The 24,445-nt window shown below is 43.7% G+C and overlaps 1 protein-coding gene across 1 annotated transcript in view; it reads right to left on the bottom strand.

Annotated features, from left to right (window-relative positions):
• The window catches only part of VXN (vexin), a 62,564-nt gene extending 40,709 nt beyond the window's left edge, over positions 1-21,855 (bottom strand). Inside the window, exons 1-2 of the mRNA XM_078685631.1 lie at positions 21,789-21,855; positions 18,581-18,636 (exon numbers count right to left, since the gene is read on the bottom strand). Coding sequence (XP_078541757.1) covers positions 18,581-18,636; positions 21,789-21,855 — 123 coding nt within the window. The remainder of the gene's footprint in view (positions 1-18,580; positions 18,637-21,788) is intronic.
• Positions 21,856-24,445: the final 2,590 nt, after the last annotated feature.

The raw sequence follows: 24,445 nt of genomic DNA, 5'->3' as shown, positions 1-24,445 counted from the left end.
AAGGGTCATTAATGTTTCTGTCAAGCGGCTCAACGCAGAATTGTCCAAGTTATGTCCCGACCATTTGAGAAATATCTTGCACAAGCTGATATGGGGAGATCACATGTTCCACAGAGACGGCATTCACTTATCAGATGCAGGAATGGATCTATTTGTGGGTGTAGGGGCCTTCACACAATCCTTTTTTATGGTTGGGAAGGCAAAGGACCTCAGTGCCCTGGGAGCCCTCATGGCAGTGGAGTGACTGGCAGAAAGTGATGATAATCTCAGTGATGAACAGACTCTCCTACAAAATATTTCACTGGCAGCGGAAGGGGGGGATGTGAGCAGCAATCTCTATTCTACAAAGGACAGACACACCAGTCTCAGGGGCATGGGTCATCCTTTTCCAACTGAGCTCATGGGTTTGTAGCCCCCGGTCTTGCATCTTGGGTCCTGGCGGTGGCACGTGTTGAAGCGCCAGGAGCAGGGCGGCAAGAAATCCAAGGGTTGGGTTTGCCCCTCAATGATGCAGGTGGTTACACCTGTGTGGTCCAAGTATATGAAGGGAAGGTAGTCCTCAGTGCTTTAACAGTCTTTCTTTCTAGGAGTCCCATGCAATCTTTGTAAATATGGTTCTTGTCAAATTGTAAACCCCTGTACACATTTTTGTTTTTTTGCACAGGATGTCTATGTTGGTTTTGTATAATATACATTGACAGTCTTCTTTACGAATACTTGACATGGGTCATCTTTGCTAAGCTATGTTTGTGGTTTCTTCTGAATAAACCTGACCCGTTATTCCAAGCAATTCCTGTTTTGTCATTGACTCGGTTGAGTTTGAGAGGGGGCAACATCCAGCTGTGGGTCTCCGGGTTCTAGTTAAATCTACTATTCAGCGGGCGAGCACTGATGTGCACTTAGTCTGTGCTCAGTAGCAGACTTCTCCACTACCACTGTCCTGAATTTTACTATACTTTTGACTACGTGAATATCTTATCTGTTAAAATGTAGTCTTAGTGCTATGGCACACTTTCTAACCTGCAGGCACCTAAATGATCGTATAATAGTAATACTTTCTCTTTATGGAAGCTTGGGCCGAAGCATAGTATATATGCTAATGGCAAAACTTACAACCCCCAAACGGCCTTCCCCATTGCTATTGTATTTCACCAATATCAAGCTGACCAAAATTTAGCTTGGTATACTCCTTTTTTTTTTTAACTTTGGAGGCAATATCTCTATAATATAAGGTACAAGAAATCCCAGAACAAAGGCGTTTAAGACAAGGCCTGAGCGCTTTAAAATAGAACAAACTCTGATATCAGAATAAAAAGATATCACACAATTGCTTTTTTAAACTGTTTTTTAAAGAGTTAGGGTGTGTGAATTGTCCCAGGCTTCATGCAATTGCAATAGGCCAAGTGACTGTAAAAAGGTGATGTGATGGCTATTTTTTGCATTATTGTCTCTCTTATAATCTATCCACACAAGTGCTTTTAGTGTTCCCTGATTGTATTTGTGCAGTGATTGAAAAAACTCAAAATACAGGACTTATGTTCAAATGACTTCTTGAGTAGAAAAAAATCCAATGAATTTGAGACTAGTGTATAGAGGAAGGAATGGCAAAAGATGTCTAATTAAAGTGCTTTAAAATATATCCTACCATTTTGGTATGTTGGCAGGGAAAACGTCACGCCAGTAAGTAGTGAAGGCATAACGTTTGCTTTGGTAGCATCTAAGAGTGACTTCGCACATGGCTTGGCCTAGGAAAGCTGGTTGGCAAGATGTAGCAAAGCATACATCAAGGAGTTTGCTTAGGGTTTCAAAGAGGCCAAATGTTGTAGGAAATTTGCTTAGTCTTGAAACCTGAAACGTTAACAATAGCTTCAGTATTCATAAACCATTTACCCTTTTTAAATTTTTCCCTACTGTAGATTAGCACATTTGTCATTCGTTTTTAGGTTGTGCCTGAGCCAGCACGCATGCGCTGCTCTGCTAGACTTATTGTAGACGAGTAGCGAATAGAAGCCCCGCCCACTCTCTGTCCACGTTTGCCATTGGCTTGTGTCATTATCTGTCCTAAATGCTGGCTTCTAATTTATCAATAGGCTTGTTAGTCCCTCCTTAGTACCGCCTCCTCTTCATTTGTCACCTCCCATGGCGACTGGCCCCTTTACTTCGAGTGTTATACGGTACGTGTTACTTAGACTGTGGGTACTATTTTCTTTAATGAGGTTCTCCTACTGCCTTCATTACTCCCCCCTCCCTCCCGTTGCCCGTGCCTTCTCGCCCTGCCCGCACTCCCGTTGTCCGAGCCTTCTCACCCCCGCCCGTTGTCCATGCCTCCGCATAACCTATTGAATTGCACATGCTAGTTGTAGTGTGTGCCATAAGGTGATCATGGTGACAGCATTTCTCCAGGCCCTGAATTGTGTGCTGTAGGCCTATGAGAGTTCTGCCCAAGAGAACTGTGTCATCTGCACTGGGACAGCCACACCCTCTATCTTTAGGGGGCAGGCTGTGGAATCCATCTCAAATGTGAGAAATGCTCCATGATGCGAGGCAAATTGTCTGCTAAAAGCAACATGACTTCTTTTTTTAGCAATAAAGAGAATTACTTTGGTTGGGGAAGCGGAATGTATTCGACATTTCCTAAGAGTCTCCGTGCTCCACCCATGATGGATAAAGACAGAATTTCAGAATCATTCAACTATCAAATACCAGGCTTTGAAATTAATTTTAAGTGTGTGATTGAAGTGCCTTTCTACAAATCAAGGGTATCAGGCTCTGACGTCTTGGTAGGACACCTACACACCTCTGAGACCTGGCATAAGACATGACCATTAGCCCTGTGGACTGATGGACAAGATGCATAAGATATATCCATCAGTTCATAGACTGATTAAGCAGTGCAGAACCGCGCACTATTGGAACACCAACAATCCAATGGCATGCCAAGAAGAAGCACAGTAATTATTATCCTCTATATGGCTCGGCCCCTAGCCACACTGGCCACCTTCCAGGCCACGCAAAATGCATCTACCGTCAGTACTATGTGAAGAACAGAGACCAACGTGGAAAGCCCTACGAAGAGAAAGAAAAAGAGAGGTCTTAATGCCTCAGAATACACAGGTTTTTATTCTTGCAAGAATGAAGCAATAGAGCCTAGAATAAATCCAAGGCCAGAACTCTTTCTACTATCCTGCTCTCCTGATTGGACTTTACCAAGAGATCCTGGGAACGGAATACTGGCAGATCCATAATCGCGAATGTCTGACATCTCATATCACACTTAATAGTGAGGGTTTGAGTGATGAGAGAACTAACAAGCAGATAGTATGATTTACCCAGACATAGACAGTTTGGTCAAGAGGAGAAGCTGGCAACTTAACTGCTTCCCCAACCCCCAATGCATTTGAGCCCTCTGCATTCAAGATGCGTCGGATACAGAATTGTCACAGGCAGGCATGCGGCTTCTAAACTAGATTCACGCATTTCAAGTCAGCGTTGGATTAGTCTGAAGAGCACTAGTGATGGATAAACTGTGTTAATAATATGGATTCAATATTACGTTTTCATACATATGAAGTTTGTTACGATTTTATTGAGTTGGTTTTAATTAATTATCAACAACTATGAAAATAAGTATTGAACACAAAAGATGAACTAAGAATCTTTTGGAACAACAAATCATATTTACAATAGTTGATATGATGTGAACTGCTAAACCTCAAAAACGCACCCCTTTTGCAAAGTCTTGGACGTGTGAAGGGGTTCACTATTTATGACTTAGCTCCTGACAATTTGCTACCTGGAGGTACCTCTTCCAGCCTCGAACATCCATAGTTTCTCCACGTGTACACAGTCTGTCGGCCACTAAACTATTATGACATCATCAATGCTAGGCACCACTGACTGACACCTGCCAATCATCTCAACCTGACAGCTGCCAATTTTCTCTGACTCTCTCATGCTTATCATCTCTGACTGACATCTGCCAGTCAGCACTATACAGCAAGCCTTCTGCCAGTGTCTACGGCTAAAATGCTTATTTTCTTTACTTTGTAAGACTTGGGTGACCTCGGTATTCACACTCAGATGTTTACAAGACTATACACTTTATCAAATGACACCATACACTCAGCGTTCATTAAAATGTGGAGACAGCCTAAGTCCCTCTGTCACACACTTCATGAATACATCATTCAAAGGCAAAACAGTTCTCCACATTCTCAGTTTAAAATTGTCTGTCAGACTATCACCTGCAAAAATATCCAATTAAGTGATAGTTTTGTATCAGATAATATTCTGACCACAATATTGTGGTGCCATACCCAATGAAGCGATTGCTGTGCAACTACCTATGTGAACACTCCAGTCTAGCCTTCATCAATAACTACAGATCTACCACCAACTCCACCAACTCCAAACCTTCAAACTCCTACAGAAAACCATCGCATTCAAGCTGCCATCTCACCTCGACAACCACCTCAACCCAACCCAAGCCAAAAGGCAGGTGAGATCATCACTGCCCCTTTCTTATAAAAAAAACACTAAACTTAGTTTTAGAAAGGCAGGTGGGATCATTGCACTGCCCCTTTCTTATTAAAAAAAACATTAAACTTAGTTTTAGAAAGGCAGGTGGGATCATTGCACTGCCCCTTTCTTATAAAAAAAAACATTAAACTTAGTTTTAGAAAGGCAGGTGGGATCATTGCACTGCCCCTTTCTTATAAAAAAACATTAAACTTAGTTTTAGAAAGGCAGGTGGGATCATTGCACTGCCCCTTTCTAACTAAACACCATTAAACTTAGTTTTAAAAAGGCAGGTGGGATCATTACTCTGCCCCTTTCTGATTAAACACCATTAAAATTAGATTTAAGAATGTAAGCAACATATTTTGAAGGTGAAGGTGCCAAATTGATTACGTAAAAGTGCAGTGGAAACTTGAAAAAAGCATGGACGATGCCTAGTCCTGAAACTTGTGTTATTTTATTAAAATGTGCATTTTTTCTTCTCCCCAGTGTATTTTTAAAGTGGAGTTTATAGCTAGAAAGCTATCATACAATCCATTGGTTACATTGTTCTTAATAGAAAAAGCAATTCTTGTGTCAGTTCACAATTTTGCATGAATGTGTCATGTTCAGGTTCAATATACAACATATAGGTCATATTAAATTGTAGCTCTTAGCATTTTACTTTACTGCACATTCACATTGACATGACAGATAATGCTTTCAACGCCTATTAGGAAAGTAAGCCCTCTGGGCTATATTTTGGTGTCACGTGTGTTGATATTGTCTTACTAGCAAATGAGTTAAATACGTTTTTACATAATTACTGACTACAGTTTGACATGATTGTATTATGTGGATATTCTGTTACATTTGCTTATATCCCACTTGGGGGTTAATGAGTATTTGAATGCATAGGGCACATAATTATGTCGGTTTTCGCCATGGAGCGCCATGTAATTTGTAGTCCGTTTTTAAAATGGAAGGTACTTTTAGCACAGACTGAGAACCCTTTTTGAGGCTGATTGTGTTGAAAAGAATACGGCATGAATTATTGAATATGAATATTGATCATGATTGCATGCAGAGGATGAATTATAATGTTGCAAGCGCTATGCTTGGATTTAATATGTTTTGAAGTTTACTCCCGGCATCACGAGTGTCTTGCTGTGAAGTTTGCCTTTTCGAAGATGGCGAATATATTTAGTTTGATTTTGCGTCCTACTTTTATGTAAATGATGGATGAATTAATGTAATGTGCGATATTTAAGTAATTTGCCGTGAAGAAGGCTCATGGGAGCCGAAACAAAATAGAGTTATTAACAGAATCCCAAATTTGGATATCTAGAGGCGTGAATAATGACAAGCTTGTGCAAAAATCTGCAGAGCTCTGATTGACTGCCAACACTTCAACAAGGAAGTGTTGGCATTCATCTTAGGACTCAGCTTCAGCTGAGTCTCAAAAAACAAAATAGAAAATGGAGCAGGATACAAATACTCTAATCCCCTAGCCTCTGTCCTGTGGTACCACAGGGAACCCGGCAGGGCAAAAAAGGGAGTTGTTTAAATATTTCAGAGCAAAATTTGTGAATACTCTTGAATTTCACCATGAATTTTTTTTAAAAGCATGGTCTTCTGCGCTTGTTATAATTGTAGCTCCCTGGTTGGCTAAGTTTTATAAAAAAGATGGAGGCGGCTCTTGGAGCAACCCTCCAATGGCTTAACAACCACCTCCCTGGGGCTAATGTTAATATTAATCACTGGTGGGCAGACCCCCCCCGGACGAGCACCTCCCTGGGACTAAATTAAACATTAAAGAGGGAGTTCGTAGAGACCTCCAGCCCCAGGGACTACCTCCAAACTGGGGCCAATTACTTTTTTTTTTAAAAGAACAAGGGGGCCGGTTGGCCCCTGTCCCGGGCCATATACAGCCGCAGGGACCACCACCTCCCCAATGCTGGCCCGTGCAGAACAATGAAGGGGGGCCACGTGGCCCCCTCCTGGAGCCATACATAGCCCTTGGGACCACCACCCCCAGGGCCGGCTCCTTCTATCTCCTGAGGTACCATCCCTCGGGTAATAGATGTTTGCTTTTGCTTGGCGGGAGCTGTGACAGCTCCCACCAAGCAAACGCAAACACTCCACTTCCAGCAAACAGGAGCTGTCAAACTGCTCCTGTTTGCTGGAAGCTGAGATTTCATTTCTTTTGGGCAGGGAAAGAGATGAAAGTATTGCTTCTGCATGCATGGAGTTGCATTTGCAGCAGCTCCCTTTGTGCGGGAGCAATGTTGGCTCCTGCAGAAGGCGGAGAGCTGGCTGGGACTGCGGCTGCTTTAAGGCTCCCCCGCGGTCAACAACATGCACAAGTGTAGCTGAGGAGGAAAGAGAGGTGAAGTGGGATAGGTCCAGGGGGTTGAGAGAGTGACTCTGCTGTGTTACCTGAGGAAGAGAGTGATAGACGGGAGACCGGTGACTTAGATGGAGGCAGCACAGTGTTCTTGTTTGTTTCACACTTTGTTTAGGCTCATGTGCTGTTCTGGAAAATGACCATTTAATGGCGGCTGTTTAGCCCGGGCAGCAGGTGGGGCTACAATACGACTAATTGAAAATCTTTCAATGACTCCTGAAGACTAGTTATTGACCCTCAGCAGTACTGTGAATTGTTTTTCTTCATGCGCATAATAATGGTGGGTGTGAAAGTGCCTTGTTTAAAGTCTCTGTCTGCCCTGAGTTTACGCTTTCCGGGATGGTCGTTTATCGTCCGCCCGGCAGCGATGTGGTGTTTAGAAATGCTTTCCCCGATATTGTTGGCCCTTTGGTCGCAGACTGTGCCAACTTTTCCATCATGGGTGATTTAAATCTGCACTTCGACACCCTCTCAGGTCTTACAGTGCGATCCGTTATCTCTGACCTTGAGGCCTTTCAACTTTCCCAGTTGGTCTCCCAGCCGACCCATACGGGGGGCATATTTTAGATCCCTTTTTCACTAATTTACCGGAGATTAAAATTACCTCTATCTTACCGGTAGAATGGACAGACCACTTCTTGGTGTCCATTCTTTGTCCTGTCTCAGCCACCTCTTCCATCTCTTCGGCTAGGCGGGTACCGAGGAGAGCTTGGCACAAACTGAGGTTAGAAGACTTTCATCTTCTTCTACAAGAGGAGCCGCTGGGTCCTTTGACGGATGTAGAAAAGGGGTATGACCTCTTTTGTTCCTGGATTACCAGGGCTCTTGACTCTCTGATACCTATTGTATCGTCCAAAGTCAACTCTAGAGAGTCAAGTCCCTGGTACGATGGCGCCCTTCGTGCCCTGAAGGGAGCCTGTAGACGGGTGGAGAGGGCCTGGAGGAAGACCTATGGGGCTGATTTAAAAGCTGAATATGCCAGGTCCGTAAAGCTCTACCATCGGGCTATTTGCCGAGCTCGAGCGGCTTTTTATGCCGCAGAATTCAGGAACAGTGCCAATCCGTCTAAGGCCATTTTTAAGGCCGCGAAAGATCTTATGGCAAAGCGGACGACCTCCTTGACTGTAACCTCCCTTTCCCACTGTGAATCCCTTGCTTCATATTTCTTGGGGAAAGTCCAAGCTATATATCGGACATTCCCTAGCATAGGGTCCGGCTGGGAAAGTACCAGTGGGCCACCTCATGAGACTACTCTGCTTGCCTTCCCCCCTCTTACCATGGATGGGTTTGACAAACTTGCGTTGCAGATCAAATCTGGATCTCCCTCCGATCCAGTAAGGCCCGCTCTCTTTCGAGATCAGGCTTTTATGGGACACTCAGTTGTGCGGTCCCTTGTCAACCTTTCCTTGGAATCAGGTGTAGTTCCAGCTAGGTGGAAGCAAGCTGTGGTGTCTTCAATCATCAAAAAGCCCTCACTGGACCCGTCTAAGCCTGAAAGTTACCGTCCCATCTCGTTGCTACCCTGGCCGGCAAAGATCACAGAGGCCCATATCAACTTAGCCCTGTCTGAACATCTTGTCCAGACCAATGCCCTCGACCCCACACAAAACGGCTTCCGTGCTGGTCACAGCACGGAGACCGCGTTACTTGTGATGGTGGAACATCTCCGTGCAAGGTTGGATGCTGGTCAAACGGCGGCGCTTATATTGTTAGACCTTAGCGCCGCCTTTGACACGGTATCTCACAGCATCCTCCTGCATCGGCTTGAGGAGTATGGCATTGGCGGCCTGGCGTTGCAATGGTTCCGCTCCTTTCTTGATGACCGCTCCTTTTGTGTTGCCATTCCTCCCTTCAAGTCCAAAATCCAACCGCTGGCCATGGGGGTTCCGCAGGGGTCCTCGCTGAGTCCCACGTTGTTCAATCTTTACGTGAGACCGCTGGCTGATGTCGCTAGGCAGTGGGGCCTAACTTTGGTCTCATATGCCGACGACACACAGCTGGCGGTTACTCTCAGCGGGGATGCGGCGACCGAGGCCCCTAGGTTTCAGTTTGGACTGAAGGCGGTGGCTAGCTGGTTGACAGGTAACTGTCTCCAGCTAAACGCCACTAAAACAGAGGTGATGGTTGTCGGTAAGGGAGTGGAGCTGTGGGGCGACCAATGGTGGCCTTCAGAGCTGGGACCCACTCCGACCCCGGTGTCGGAGGTGAAAAATCTGGGGGTCTGGCTGGATGCGGGCCTCACCTTTGTAGGGCACACCAAAAAAACTGCTGCCTGCTGCTTTGGTCTGTTAAGAGGCTTGAGACCTGTTCTCAAGTTCTTCGACGCCCCGACCAGGCAGCTGATGATCCAGGCAACTATCATCTCTCGCCTGGATTATGCTAGCTCTCTTCTGGCCGGGGCCAACCAGGCCGAGTTAACTCGCCTGCAGCGGGTTCAGAATGCTGCGGCTAGGGCGATTGTCGGCCTGCCCAGATTCTGTTCGGTGACAAATGTTCTGTGCTGCCTACATTGGCTTCCCGTAAGGAAGCGTATCCTCTTTAAGGTTTTGTGTCTTGCTTTCAAGATCTTGAGAGGTATTGGCCCGGAAATTTTATCCAGTTTTCTTTCCTTTTATGTTCCCACCCGTACCCTCCGTTCTCAGGGTTTGGCCCTTGCTGTGGTCCCCAGATTTAGACTTAGCCGTATGGGTGGCCGCTCTTTTAGTGTAAAAGATGCAGCAGCTTGGAACTCCCTCCCTGTGGAAATTCGCCTGTTGGAGGACCTTTTGACCTTCCGGAGGGCTATAAAAACATTCCTGTTTTGAGGTTTTTTTCTGTATCATCATTTTCTTGTTGTGTTATGTACTACCTTGTCTCTGCGCCGGGACGCTCCTTGGCTGGAGTATCTGCGCGCATAATAAATTAATATAACATAACATAACATAACATAACATAAGTTCAAAGAGCACAATGGTCGTTTAGCCATTTTCCATAATCTTACCCAAATAACTCCTTCTTACAAACTCATTGTTTTGCTTGTATTTTCTGGCTGACCGATTGAATAATGTTTGTTATGTTCTGTGTTTTATTTCCAATATTTTGCCTGTCACAACATGACTGCAACTACCTGCTTGCCAATGCTTAAGAGGTTATTCTTCATCTGATCACATTCCCTTTGACCTTTAATCCCTTTTTGGGATGTCTCATGAATCGTGTATTCTGGGGCACAAAATCAGCGGGAATTGTAAAGATGCAAATTCTAGGCAGGCAGCGTCTCAAAAGTAAGGAGACGTGAAAGTGTGCTTAAAGGTTCAGGCAAAAGGTGTCCGGGTAGTGCTTTTAAAGTGGAAAGCTGATCTTGGTTTGTGAAAGAGCTCCCAGTGCACACCTCTGCTCCAAATTGGCCTTTCCTGAGCACATAACTGAAACAGACATAAAACTGTGTTTAATTTTCTGCCTTTGATAACTGAGTTGTTTCAGTTAACTTTACAGTCCTTGTGCTTGGTTGTATAATAGTAGCTCTGTTGGCCATACCTGTGAACTCACAATTTTCTATACCTGCACTAAATAGTGATATGATCGGATTTTCTTCATTAGCAATGATTTCTGTTCTTGGGTGTGATAGTTAAATGTTTTCCATGTTGGTGCAAGTAGCACACTACTGTAGGAAGGTGGGGAATCAAATGTCTCTTCACACTGGACCCGTGTTGTACGGGGCTGAATCAACCAGGCCTTCCTTTATGTTATTTATTGTCTTCCCCAGAAGTGTGCTGAAGTTCAACAAGTAGGCACAGCAAGAGAATTCAGCTGTGTAATAATAATGTGAAAAATGTAGACTTTTGGTAAAGAAAAGTGGCCTTTATCCCAAACAATCACAGAAACTGGCTAAGGTAATTTGATGTACAGTACAGGTCGAGACTGAGTATTATATCTATTCTATGGCTTTTTCCGAAGTCGAGGTTTGCTGAAAAGTACGCAGGAACATACATGCCACATTCAATAATGTTGATGTCTCACGGGCAGCGTCGTGCAAAAATGTATTCTTCGCTGTCTAGGCATTCTTAGTTGCTCGTAATGTCAAAAGGTATACAAACCATTTGAAAGAGGGAGGCTTCTTAGAGCGCATAAACTTCTAAGGGTAGGTGGGCTTTTGCTTTCATGGAAGCTATATTTGCATCCATTGCATCCAAATATCCCTTGTTTTGATCAGTGAGGGGATGCCCCAAATGAGAGTTTGGGGGTGGTGGGGATGCCGAGGCGGCGACAAGTCCATCGAAAGGCACAATAACAGAGCAGACTTGTAATAGATAGCTGCCTCCTGTAAATTTGCCATTTCCAAAGTTTATGGGATACAGTTAGGTAATTAAATTTAAAAAACCTTAGGAATTCACTAAAAAAAACAACGATTACAGGGCTGTTATAGTTAGGAAATGACATTAAAAAAACGTAGAAATTCACAAAAAAACATCAAAGGTTACAGGGACATTATAGTTAGGAAATAGTATTTAAAAATCCTTAGAATTCCACTGAATAAACCAAAGGTTACAGGGAAGTTATAGTAAATCTCAGATTTCACTCGTACAAACCGGTGAAATTCAGCAGTTATAGTTACCTGGGCTAACTATAAATTACGTCGGAGCAATGCACTGCTTATGACCTCACATATTACATTACTCATGACATGGTCAGTTACATCACTGATAACATCTCAAATGACATCACTGATGAAATCACTGATGACATCATCTGCAGAACCACTCATACACCCACTCACACCTCTGTACAACCTCTCATACACCCACTCACGCACCCACACAACCACTCACATACCCATTCACAGACCAATACAAGTACTCACTCAACCACTCACTCATCTATAGAGCCACTCACATACCTACTCACTCACTCATACAGGCACTCACACAACCACTCACTCACTCATACAGCTACTTATACAACCAGTCACATATTCACCAATACAGCCACTCACACACCCACTCACCCACCCATACAGCCTCTCAACACAGCCACTCACTCACACACTCACTCACACACACTCAGCGACTTACCTACCCATACACACATCCATACAGGCACTCCTTCATCTCCTCACTCACCCATACAGCCATTCACACAGACACTAATTCTCCAATACAGCCATTTACACACCAACAAACATAACAAAACACCCAAACAGACACTCTCTCATCCATACAGCCACATACACACCCAGTCACTCACTCATACAGCCATTCAGATACCCACTCACTCACCCATACAGTCACTCACCCACCCATACAGCCACTGACACACCCACTCACTAATACAGCCACTCACTCACCCACACAGCTATTCACACACCCACTTATACACCTGTACAGCCACGCCCACACCCATACAGCTACTCAGGCACCCACTCACACACGGATATACACACAGTCACACAGCCACTCACATAATATGTTAGAAGTAGTATCATTCATTAGTAGTACACCTAGTATGCAAATGTTACTTTTTTAGTAGGTTAATATATATGTTTAACATTCACAAACTCTTAGAAAATACTTACACTCACTGAATGATGTCATCAGTGATGTCATTTGAGATGTCATAAGTGATCTCATCAGTGATGTCACCGACCATGTTATGGGTGATATAATACATGAGGTCATAAGCAGTGTATTGCAGAGGTGTAAATTATAGTTAGCTCAGGTAACTATACCTGCTGAATTTCACTGGTTTTGTACAAGTGAAATCTGAGCCTAGCTATAACGTCTCTCTAACCTTTCGATTTTTCAGTGTATATATATATATATATATATATATATATGTATACATATATATGTATATATATATATATATATATATATACACACCCAAGGATTATTATATATAATATATATATATAATTATTATGTATATATATATATACACACACCCAACACAAACACTCCAGTAAAGAAGGTGGGGCACTCCAAGCTGTAACCAAGTGGGTTAATTTTTCACACTTCACCAACGTATGAGACGGTCTCAAAGGACACGTTTCGGCTTCTCGCCTTCATCAACCATATATATATACACATATACACACACACGTAACACTCCATGTTAAACAAGGTAAAGGCAGAGCGCATCTAATGTCTGTTGAGGCATGTTTCAAAGTAGGTTGTGGTTTAAACCAAAGCCTGTTGCAAAGACTCTGTGAGAAAAGCTGAAGCATATTTTCAGAATAGCTTATTCACCAGTGAATGTCTGGGCATTGGCCTGTGTTAAATAGTTGCTATACAATGCTGTAGACAAATTCTATGTAATGAGGACATTTATAAGGTGTGGAAGTTGATTTCCAGAACTTCACTGAAGCTTTTGGGGCATTGCACTTTGATGAATAATGTAGAATGTAGTGGTGAACCACTTAGGGATGGTTGAATTCACAGTGTGGATGTAAGCATAGTTTTACAGTTGTACTGTGTTGTGCTTATCTTGGAAATGTGTGGTGTACTTTACCAAACTTTTTATTTTTTAACTCTTTTTAGGTTTCGCCCTGGCCGTTGCAACTGCGTAGCAGTTGCTCCGCCCAGGGCGAAATCTTATGTCCTAGATATGGGGCTTTGGTCCCGCCTCTGTCTCCCATTGGCTAGCTCCATAAATGGAGGCTAGCCATTGGGAGACAGAGGCTGTCAATCACGCTTTCCCCGTGAAAACGCGATTCGGGGGCGTTTCCGTGTCTTTTTTTAAGTCCCGCCCCTTTTTTCGTCATGCCGCATGTTCCCGCCCCCCCTCCCGCTGTCCGTGTCTCCGTTGATGTTTTATGTTTGAGCAGCTCGTTTAATGCACTTCGATCACTGGGTAAGAGAGATAAACAAGGAATGAAATCTCGTAGGAATAGATTATACTCTTTGGCTTGCATTAAAGCAGAGGGGGTTTTAGGAGGGAGGCACCTAAAATAAAAGTGTTAGCCTTTAAAAAGTCGGGACCCTGCCGTCAAATCGGAGCTATTAGCATGCACTCACTCCAAGAGCTGGTTTTCAACCAAGAGCACTTTGCATTCTGGGGTGTGTAGTTTTGTGTTCGCTGTGTTGTGCGGGGGTCAGATAGGCTTCGCTAACTTGCTACTCAGTGTTTACCCTAATACAAGCTATATTAAGGTATCCCAAGTGACCTTTGGCTGCTCGGCTTCAACACAGCAACACGAATCTGATGTGAAAAGGTGAAACAAACTGCGACGGTAAGCATTTTGTTGCTGAAATTTAACACGGTTCATGCAAAATGATGGCATTGTTTCCCCCTTTTAATAAACTCTTCGCTTTCCACATGTCCAAAAGAAAGGGAGCACAGGTGAACTTAACAAATTCAATTAATTACGAGTCGGGAGCGTTGGCGGGAAGGTGGGGTTTAAAAGCGTATTTTTAGGGAACCGAATGGCCTAGACTGCAGACGTGGAGTTGTTTGCGCATTGAAACGTGAACTAAAACGGTAACGTGATTTGATTGCTCTCGTCTTTTTTTAAATAGCCTAAGACATGAATTAATTGCACAGCATATAAGTATGTCTTCTAACAACAGATGTGTCTTCCGATGCTTTAGTAAACATCTAGCAGTTTGTTTTATGAGGTGCGCCATAGGTCTGCGTAGAAGAGGGACATTTACTTTTATAAGCGCTTCTGCAGACTGTATTTTACGTTGTTCGACGTTAGTACAAGTCCGTGAAATGCTTACTAACTCGTTACTGCGATGGTACATTCACCTTATAAGTTTTTTTGGGTTGTGCTTAATTGGCCTAGTATCCAAGTCCTGTTTAATCCGGTTAGCCATCAGGTTTTGCTTTGTGTCCCTCTGGTTGGTATCTTATTGAGCTGCACTGAGGATTATTTAACTCCTATCTCACTCGCGTGAGCAGCTAAAATGCGTTAGATTTGATTAGCATCCCCTGGCGCGAGGGCTTCCCTCGCCAATATTGTCATCTAATTCCCAGCAAGCAACCGCACATTACCTCTGTAGGCAGTCTAAACTGATAGAAGTGCAGGTACCCGCTATTTAGAGTACCCGTTTACCCTTGAGGTACAGGCACTCTCACACTGAAAGTATTGCAGCGTAGTTGAGACTTGGCCAGGTAAATTGTGGACACTGGGCTGTCTTTTTTGCTCTCACTGCGGCTTAGTGAACCATGAGCAGACTAGCCCTTGGGGAAGCTGATTCATTGTATTAAAAATGTAACCTAAACCTTGTGAGTAGCTGGTGGTTATAGGCGTTGGTCACCCATGTAGCGTATGGTTGGGTTGAGGATACTGTTTATCAAGTAATGAGCATGGGCGGGAGGTTTTTAGGTTTCGCCTGTGTGTGTGTGTGTGTGTGTGTGACTGCTCCTGGGTGTGTGTGTGTGTGACTGCTCCTGGGTGTGTGTGTGTGTGACTGCTCCTGGGTGTGTGTGTGTGTGACTGCTCCTGGGTGTGTGTGTATGTGACTGCTCCAGAGTGTGTGTGTGTGTATGTGACTGCTCCAGTGTGTGTGTGTGTGTGTGTGACTGCTCCAGTGTGTGTGTGTGTGTGTGTGACTGCTCCAGTGTGTGTGTGTGTGTGTGTGTGACTGCTCCAGTGTGAGTGTGTGTGACTGCTCCAGTGTGTGTGACTGCTCCAGTGTGTGTGTGTGTGTGTGTGTGTGTGACTGCTCCAGTGTGTGTGTGTGGGGGGGCTCTGGGTGTGGCTGGCTCTGGGTGTGTGGGTCTGGGTCTGGGTGTGTGTGTGTGTGTGGTAGTAATTGCTGTCTGCTGAGCTCGTCCGTAGGGTACAATAGTTCTCACATTTGCGAGAGATTAAGCTATTGGCAATGTAAATGACAATGCCATTTATTTATCTGTTTTCAAAACCAACACATAAATACAAATTTTGTCATTTACAATGCCAATAGCTCTAACTTCTCCAAAGGCGAAACCGTTGCATTGTAAATGCTTGTTTATTAAATTTTGCTCAAGTGACCATACAGTGCAATAGTTACAATTGTTTGCACATGGTTGACGTCTTAATATCATAACACCTTTCTGCCAGAGAGGTATGAGGTTACGGGTCCTACACAGTTCAAAAGAACCAAATGTGCAACAGGCCTGTGTACAATCAGTAAATAAAACGTCTAAGTATATTAGCCCCCCTCGCCCTCTTGACCATGCTTGACTCATGTTTATCCCTCCTCCCCCAGACTTGCTCTATGCTTACGCCATGGTGACCATATTTTCTCCCGCTATTTGACACAACCCCTACTTTTAATTCTACCAAACTTTTGAGGTTTGTTAATGGGGCCTGGCTGAAGTTGCCTTGTCAGTTGCTAGGCATACAAGTCATTCTCTTCACTTAAATGTAGGTATCATGTAAAATCTTTAACAGGGTGATCCCATTAAGGTGAATAGAAACAAACTCTTTTTGGGGGATGGTCAAGGTTTAAAACGTGGGAGACTTTATTAAAATCTATGAGGGTCTGTTAGGTAGGCGAATACCTGCAAAAAGATAGCAACATCCACCAAATGTGGGTGAGTAGACAGATATGCTATGTGTTCGGCACGTAGCCAAAGGGTATGTCCATTATCACTTGATTGATTGGTGATAGAAAATTGGGCACAGGTGTAGAATGCTGAATTACTTCATGTCCACAAGTCCCATTGGACACTGTCCTAATGATTGATTGGATGCTGAGATGCCATCAGTGATGTTATCAAAGATGTCATTTAACATGAATGATCTAATATGTGAAGTCCTAAGCAGAGCATGACATGGGAACAAATTATAGTTAGTTCTCTAGAGTATAACTGGCTAATTCAGTGTTTTTTTTAAACATTCATTTTTTAATCTCATTTCAATACCTAACTATAACATCACTTTAACCTTCACTTTTCAGTAAATTTCTGTATTTATTATATATTTTGAATATGCTCAAGCGCCTTGAGCAATCCGCGCTCAACTTTGTCCCTACCTAACCACTGCGGGTGTCCAACAGCCCAGCCCTCAGAGGCAGCCAACCCCCTGCCGAGCACAGCATCAAGCAATGTGCAGCGGTAAATCGGCCCTGTTCCCAATCTACTGTAAGGAGGCCAACCCCCTCTGTGCACAGCCTACGACCTACACAAGGGCAGTGGCCGTAGGTCTGGCTATGACCACATCCCGCCATTTTTTTTATTTTAATTTTGTTAACACATTGGTACCGTGGTATCACATAGGGGGGGCTTCACTTGGAGCCACGGTTCCTGAGACCAAAAATATTTTGTTTTAATTGAACTTAAGGAGGGATACCTTTGGGACCCCTTGCATGGGCTTGGGGTGCTCACCTTGCACCCTTATGTGCCCTTTATTCTTTTTTTTCATTGTGAACCGAGTCCCCGAGTTCTGTCATGCCGGCCACAAGATTTGCTCAGATTTTGCAGCCTGCCAATCACATTGTTCAGGTTCCACTACCATACCGGTATAGCAGTACCAAAGTGGCAGACAGGAGAAAAGGCTCCTGCAGCCAATCAGAAGTGGCTATTTTTTTTTTTGGTACAACGGGAGAACCACAGGAACTTCTACAGAACTAATTATCTCCACATCTCTAACTTTTTCTGTGGCTAGCTCCTTCAGCCCAACCTGAGTCCCTATTTAAACTTAATTTCTCAACAACATCTGAAAGGATTTAAACCAAATCCCAAAAAAGCATGCTTTTTAAGTGAAGTTAAAAGTTTGCCAGATTTGGGGTAATTCTGCCCAGCCATTTTTTCTGTATCGGTAGAACAATTAAGTAGAATTAAAGTGAGAAATCTCTATTTTGAGAAACAGCCTTTTTCTTGGCCCTCCCTTGACGGATCAGTGCAAAACTTTCAAGGAAGAAGGCCAGTTCAGTTTCTGGTTTTCTTGCACTTTCAGTGATATACTTTTTCAGGATCAAATTTAAATATCTACCATAACACAAGTGCACTTCGGTGCCAGGGCCGGTGGACCAATCATTTACTTTGTCAATGCTTCTTCCTTGCTATTTTTTTTATTTTATTTTTTTTAATCATTTTAAACTATGTCTTCAGGCTAGACTGACACAAATCTAAGCTTACTTTTTATTTTGTCCAATAAGAATCATGTTGTCCTGTGATGCCAAGCAAAACTAAAATGTTTCCTATGCCTGCTCTATGTAAAACCTCCCATCTAACAAACACTCCTATTGGTCTATTAAAATAATTTTGACATCTTAGTGCAGCTTGTGTATTCTTAAAGCGTTTCACAAACCTGTGACGCATGTAAATATGTCCCTGTGTGTGTGTGTGCACCCTCTTAGCACACGGCGAAGCTTGCTGAGCCACCGACATCGGGGCGAGAGGTCATGACCTCGTGGACAAAGGACGGCCGAAGGCAGGCCACCTGCCGACTGGACAGTGCGTCTCCCTGCGCCTGAGGTGTCAGTCAGGCCTCTTGTTACGGGAGCTCTCTGTCAATAGGGGGCAGGCAAATTTAATTTAAAAGAGGCCCGGGGAGTGTATAACCAGGCAGCTGCCGAAGGAAAGCCCTGGGGTGGAGAGGAGGGCGGGGAGACAGATGACATCGAAGCGCTTTATACTGCTGAGGAGTTTAGGGCGAGAGATAAAGAGAAAGCAGGAAGGAGAAACATGTGCGGGTGCAGAGGGAAGTGAGAGCGAGGTAGAAGGGGCGCTGAAATGGAAATAAAGTAAAGCGAACATATCCAGTTAACTCACGCTTCTTCTGAAGGTCTGTGGGGAATGTTGCGTCCTTCCTCTGGAGGCACGGCACACTGAAAGCAAAACATTACAAAGGTTACTTGTTTTATTGCCAAATAATGCAGAATTGACAGACAGTACAGGGGGTCTTTTCTTAGCTACGTTGATTTGTTCGGAATACACTTTGATTTAAAAGTGCGTCGTACCACCAAATATTGATATTACCAGCTGCCCCCACCGAAAGAACCACACACGGCAAGCGTAGCCAGATCTTGTCATTATTTTATAATCGGGTTAATTCTGTTTGTGGAGGCATCGGGCCATTTCCCGTGGGCATAAAGCTGGCTTGCACATCCGTAGGAAGCATGAAGTGAAGGCTGTACCGATGTTAATCTATTCTTCCACGACTCATTCCCAACATTAGAAACACTCACTACCTCTCGGGTATCTCCTTCACGCACAATCCTCCTCTGTTTGTTAGTCATTCCCTCACTGCAGTATTCATCTACACTTAACCAGCGGCTTCTTCCTTATCCTCCACACTTCACCAGACACTTTTTACTTGTGCACCGAAACTTCACCAGCAACTTGGTACTCATTCACTCTCACTTAGACTTGAATGTCCTCACTCATCCGCAGCCTTGCTGTCACTCATGTGAGCAATCATATTGACTCTTCCAGCTGATTCCTCCAGAGTAACAACCACTGCTGCTCACTCACTCATGTATACTCAGGATACTTCTCCACCTCGCAGCCATTCACACTCAACTCCACATTTTCACGCCCTCATAACACCAAGTCCATTGCCTCACCCACTTTTAAGATCGCTTGGCTCCTCTCAATCATTCACATTCTCAGTTACTCTGCCCCCACTCACCATCACTCCCTCTACTGTCACCATTTCTCAAGCATACTTCCCAATTCATCCTCACCTCACTCATCCACACTCAGTTTTTCCACTAAGTCCCTTCACAGATTCAGGCTGTCACTCTTGTCCAACACACCTCACATTCTGTTCCTATGACTCACCACCCCCACGCCATCTCATTAATATTCAGAACACCTTACACAATCTCACCATAGCTCTGCACTCCTCACACAACCCACCACCACAGAGCCTTCCCGCTAATCTACAGCCGCACTCGTTCGCACTCAACTGCGGGGTAGATTTATTAGACACTCACACAAGGCAGCGGTGCATTGTGTGAGAGGAAGTGAGCAGGTCAGAGTCATTTCTACTAAGATGTGGCACTATTCTGCTCTCTCCGTAGTGCTGGCGCACAATTAGGCTGCAGAGTGCCACAGGAACATGTTTGCACTACAGTGCATAGGTGTCTCAGTGAGTCTAGCATAGGTTTTGTTCTGGAAGGGAACCTTTACAGTACCAAATAACTTGCCCAGACAAAATGCAAAACTTTACCCACTTTGGATGTGTGCTGTATACTGCAGCACACGTCCAAAGTTGGAAAAGTTTGGAGAAATACAAATAAAAACATTTCTCCTTTTCAAGTCTGCCTCAAAGGGGTGTTATTGTTTGCTGCAAAATCCTGTCTACTATTGTTAGTAGATACGGCTTTGTGTCAAAAACCACGGGTGGGTGAATGGAGCCGTCCATGTACCACTCATGGAACGCCCCCTTGACACAAAGTAAAGAAAAGCAGCATAAAGCACTGCTTTACTTACTTTCAGACAACTTTCCAGCGCAAAAGTATATTCCCAAAAAAACATTCTACTCCAGTCACTATTCTGACGCAAACTTGGTGCAATGGCAATACATTTGTCCCTAATTGTTGTGGTCATAAGGTTAACCGTAGGCAAGCTAAAATGTTTACCTAGCAAAAGATGCACATTAAATACATTCAAAATATTTCGATGCGTAAGAAAATGCCTTTTAGATCGGATGAAAAACATGTTTGCATTACTAAGTGTTATACCACAGCATCTTATTTCAAGCATTTCCAAAAATACATAGGATACAAAGAAGCATGATAATTTGTTTTCTTTATTTTTAAATCAATTGTCCATAGATCGCTATCCATATTCTACAAACGTTTTGTCTTAACAACTGCAAAAAGTCAAAACGTGTTTTTACAGGAGGAGCTGCCAGTCAGTCGCAGGACACTCGACCTCTTAGAATGGATGTTGGGAAGGCTCTGATGGACGTGACTTTCTTTTCAGGTCATTGTCAACAGTAAACAAGACCATGCCACCTTATTCTTTCGGGCATATTCCGTAAATAGCTTATACATTATGAGCCATAATCTTACATGTATTGGATGGAAGGATACCTCGTGGTTCGACATATTTAAGACATGTGCGGGATTAAAATGTGCTTGAAACATAGAAAACATCTCTGTAAAGCGGACTCGCTTTAAATAGTCTCTATATACGTGCCAAGAAACAATCCACGCAGCTTTCCTCCAACCAAGGCACAGGCAGCAGCTTCGCGTTCGCGCATGCGCACTCAGACACAAAGACACTTTTTAGCTGTCTGCTCCGCGAGCTTTCTAGTCTCAGAAGTCTAAAGTATTTACTGTGCATTGAATACAATTACAATATAACAATCACAGTCACGCGTGAAAGCCCACATAAGGCAGAAGGGCCACCAGTGTAACATGCCTTGTATTTTCAAGATAACAATAGACGTAATTAATTAATTTGCCTATCACATTTCTTAGTGCCAACATGCCCCCGTTCTGCCACATAAGATTGCTATGTGATCCGTGGAACGTGAATAGGTACACACGATAGGGATTCAAAACAGTCAGGGATAGTTTGGTATTGTATCCGGTCTCCTCTTATAGACCGAATGGTACACTTTAGTTTTAATCTGAAGCACCGTTATTAAGGGAAAGATCTGGTGAATTAACAAACAGTGGGCGCCCGAGGATGGCTCCGTGAGTTGCTCGATCGCTGCCGATAAAACGCGACGTTCTGGTGGTCATGGGTCTAATCCTGGTAAGGCACACTCAGCCTTACATCCTTCCGAGGCGGATAATTCAAGCATCAGAACTTAACAGTTAAATCGACGAGTTGAACCACCCCAGTCCCAGTGCAGTACATAGTGGCACACTTTTAGTGCTGTAACCTGGAATGCCAGCCACACACCCCTCCCCGTAAACTGCACAGGAGCACACCATTGGTTTCCCACTGCACACCGAATGGCGCGCGTGCCCTTCCAGGCAGAAACAAGCCTTTGCCCCTCCCAGCTCTGAACTTCACTCACTCTTTGGGGACATCACGGTTGTGAAGACTTCCAGGTTGTCCTCGCCGCGGCTGTAGATCTGGTTCATGTCTGCAGCCCCGGCGCTGTGCTGCTGCTGTGCTGTGCTGGTCTGGTCAGCTCCGCGAGAGTGCTCCTGTCCTGCCCCGTCCTCAGACTGCCCCCTTAAGAGCGCCTGTCAGTGCCTGGCTGATCAATGGACCGGCCACAAAGGACGGGCGAGTGTGACCTCCCCTTATTGACTATTCCGCGAGAGCACGGTGTCCCCGCTCCCATCTGCCCAGCTATGAATTCCATTAATGCAAAGATGTCATTAGTCCTCAAACGTCACATGTAAAACATTCATTGCGTGTTTGTTGCTGAAGCGGCGGCTGCATGTAAAGTCCAGGCGCCCGAGCGCCTCCCCTCAGCCATACCCCGCTGCTCACCGAGCGCCTAATACCTCATGTGAAATGCGCAATTGTTTTCATAACGGGGATCCATTCACTCATTTCATAACATCTTTGAGCTTCTTTCAAAATCTAACATCTTAATTGCTATCAGTGGTCGAAGGGGGGGGAGTGGGGGAAAGTGGGGGTGAGGGGGGTTGGGGGTACGACGTGCCCATGCTTATTTTTTAATTTTAGAAAAACACTCCCCCTACTTTCTATGGAAATATATCAGTCCCAAAACGGCTAATTCCGAGAGCTGAAATGCTTCAGCCGAAGTGTAAGGCAGGGAGCCTTTTGCTGTGGAACCGAGGGAGGGCAGAAAGCTAAACGAGTCTTCTTGCCCGGGTGCTGGTGCCTGAAAGAAACGTAAATACTCGCAACAGGTCAAACTGCAAATGTAAAGGGTGGTCGGAAGATCTTTGATGGAATCACTTGAAGCTACACACATGTATTCTTTTTGAGAGGCATTGTAAGGGAGCGACCAGCTAACCTGTGAAGTGTGTGCTTATAAAATGCAGTGATAAAAAAAATAGCACTAAGAATATTCTAGGTATTACCAGTCCTTGAAATATAAAAATAGAAGTGCTGGTACCTGCTTGTTTCTGAGAAGTGAGGTACTCTCCAATTAAAAGTGTTATGTTTCTCTTGTGAAGTGCCTGTACTCTCCCTCTCAAAATAAAAAAGTACCGGGCAGTGCCAGCTCTTTTAAAGCACCGGGTATCACTAAAATCTATATTTAGGAAGAACTTTTTTTTATCTTAAACCTTTTTGCACATTTTGTAGGAGCCTACTTTATACTGTGAGTAATGCATGTTTAAAATAATTACTTACATGTTCACAGTGCTTTCTGTCACAGAGTTAGACCACGTAGCACTAAAAATACACAATTCATTAACTAATTGAGGTTTCTTAATGTAGTGTATTTCCCACTGATTAACATAACTTACAGTTACATTTCACTTGACACAGCGTTGTTTTATATGTAGTTACCTGAGGATAAAAGACCGAAAAAAGATACAGAATATTTTGTTTGTTTAGACACAGCTTTGACCACATGCACATGCTCACTATGCCCGCCCCCACTGCTCTCAACATCACAGTTCCCATATTTTTTCTAATGCACTTTGACCACTGACATGTATACATTCACTGAAAAAACAAACAAAGGTCAAATAGGAATTATACGTGAGGAAGGTAGTAAGATTTTAACTTGTGTTAAAAAAACTTATAAAAACAAAAAATTGGAAATTCACCAGTTATATGTAACTTGCACCGCCAAAGATTTAAAATCTCATCAGTGTTGTAATATGCGAGGTCATAAGCAGAACATCATAGTGGTGCAAGTTATACTTGTGCTACTTATACTTATGTCTGTTTACGTACAACTGGCGAATTTTGCTGTTTTTTTGTGAATTTCTAAGGTTTTTTTTAATGTAATTTAAAATCTTACTATTTTCTGCGGCATAACCTTTGTTTTTTCAGTGAATTTATATTTTTTTTAACATAAAGTAACAACCTTTTTATGACACATTTGCACCCCACCACTTCGTGGATGGCATTTGCCTGCTGTTTGAAGGCTGAAGGCTGTGAGCTGTGGGAAATAACTGCTCATTGGGGGGCGACCTGTGTGTTATTGCAATCTTCATGTGAATCGCTCTTGTCGTTTCATCTCGATATTGAGAAAATAATTATGAAGGGCCACAAGAGGATTCATTATTCCAGGTACTACACTACCACATACTGGGATTTTTGAAGGACCTAGAGTATTCCAAGATTAAGGTGACTCCCTCATTCTGACAAGGGAAGGCTCACTTTACTACTATTTCTGACAGAGGATAAACTAATTGAAGCCCTGAAGAAGTCCTATTGGGGCGAAACACGTTGGCTACTACAAAATAAAAGAAGACTTTTTTAATAAAAAAAAGAGATCATGACTAAAGAAATCACATTTTAACCGCTTCAGCGCGGCGCAGATTCCTGCGCTGTGCTGAACGTTCCATTGGGCTTATGGAACCATGACGGAACGGTTCCGTCATGAGCACAGCTCAACCGACGCTCATGACGGAACCGTTCCGTCATGAGCATGGAAGGGGTTAGAGAAATCATTCCTTTGAGTCTGTGCATTATATTTTTAAATTCATGTTTACATTTCCTACTTTTTAAATAACCTGTATGTCATTACAAAAAAATGACAAAGGGTGGGTGCTGAATCAAGCCTTTTTAATGTTG

This window comes from Lissotriton helveticus, chromosome 4_1 (genome assembly GCF_964261635.1).
Source record: "Lissotriton helveticus chromosome 4_1, aLisHel1.1, whole genome shotgun sequence".
NCBI classification, from domain to species: domain Eukaryota; kingdom Metazoa; phylum Chordata; class Amphibia; order Caudata; family Salamandridae; genus Lissotriton; species Lissotriton helveticus.
This window is presented reverse-complemented; position numbering and strand designations above follow the sequence as displayed.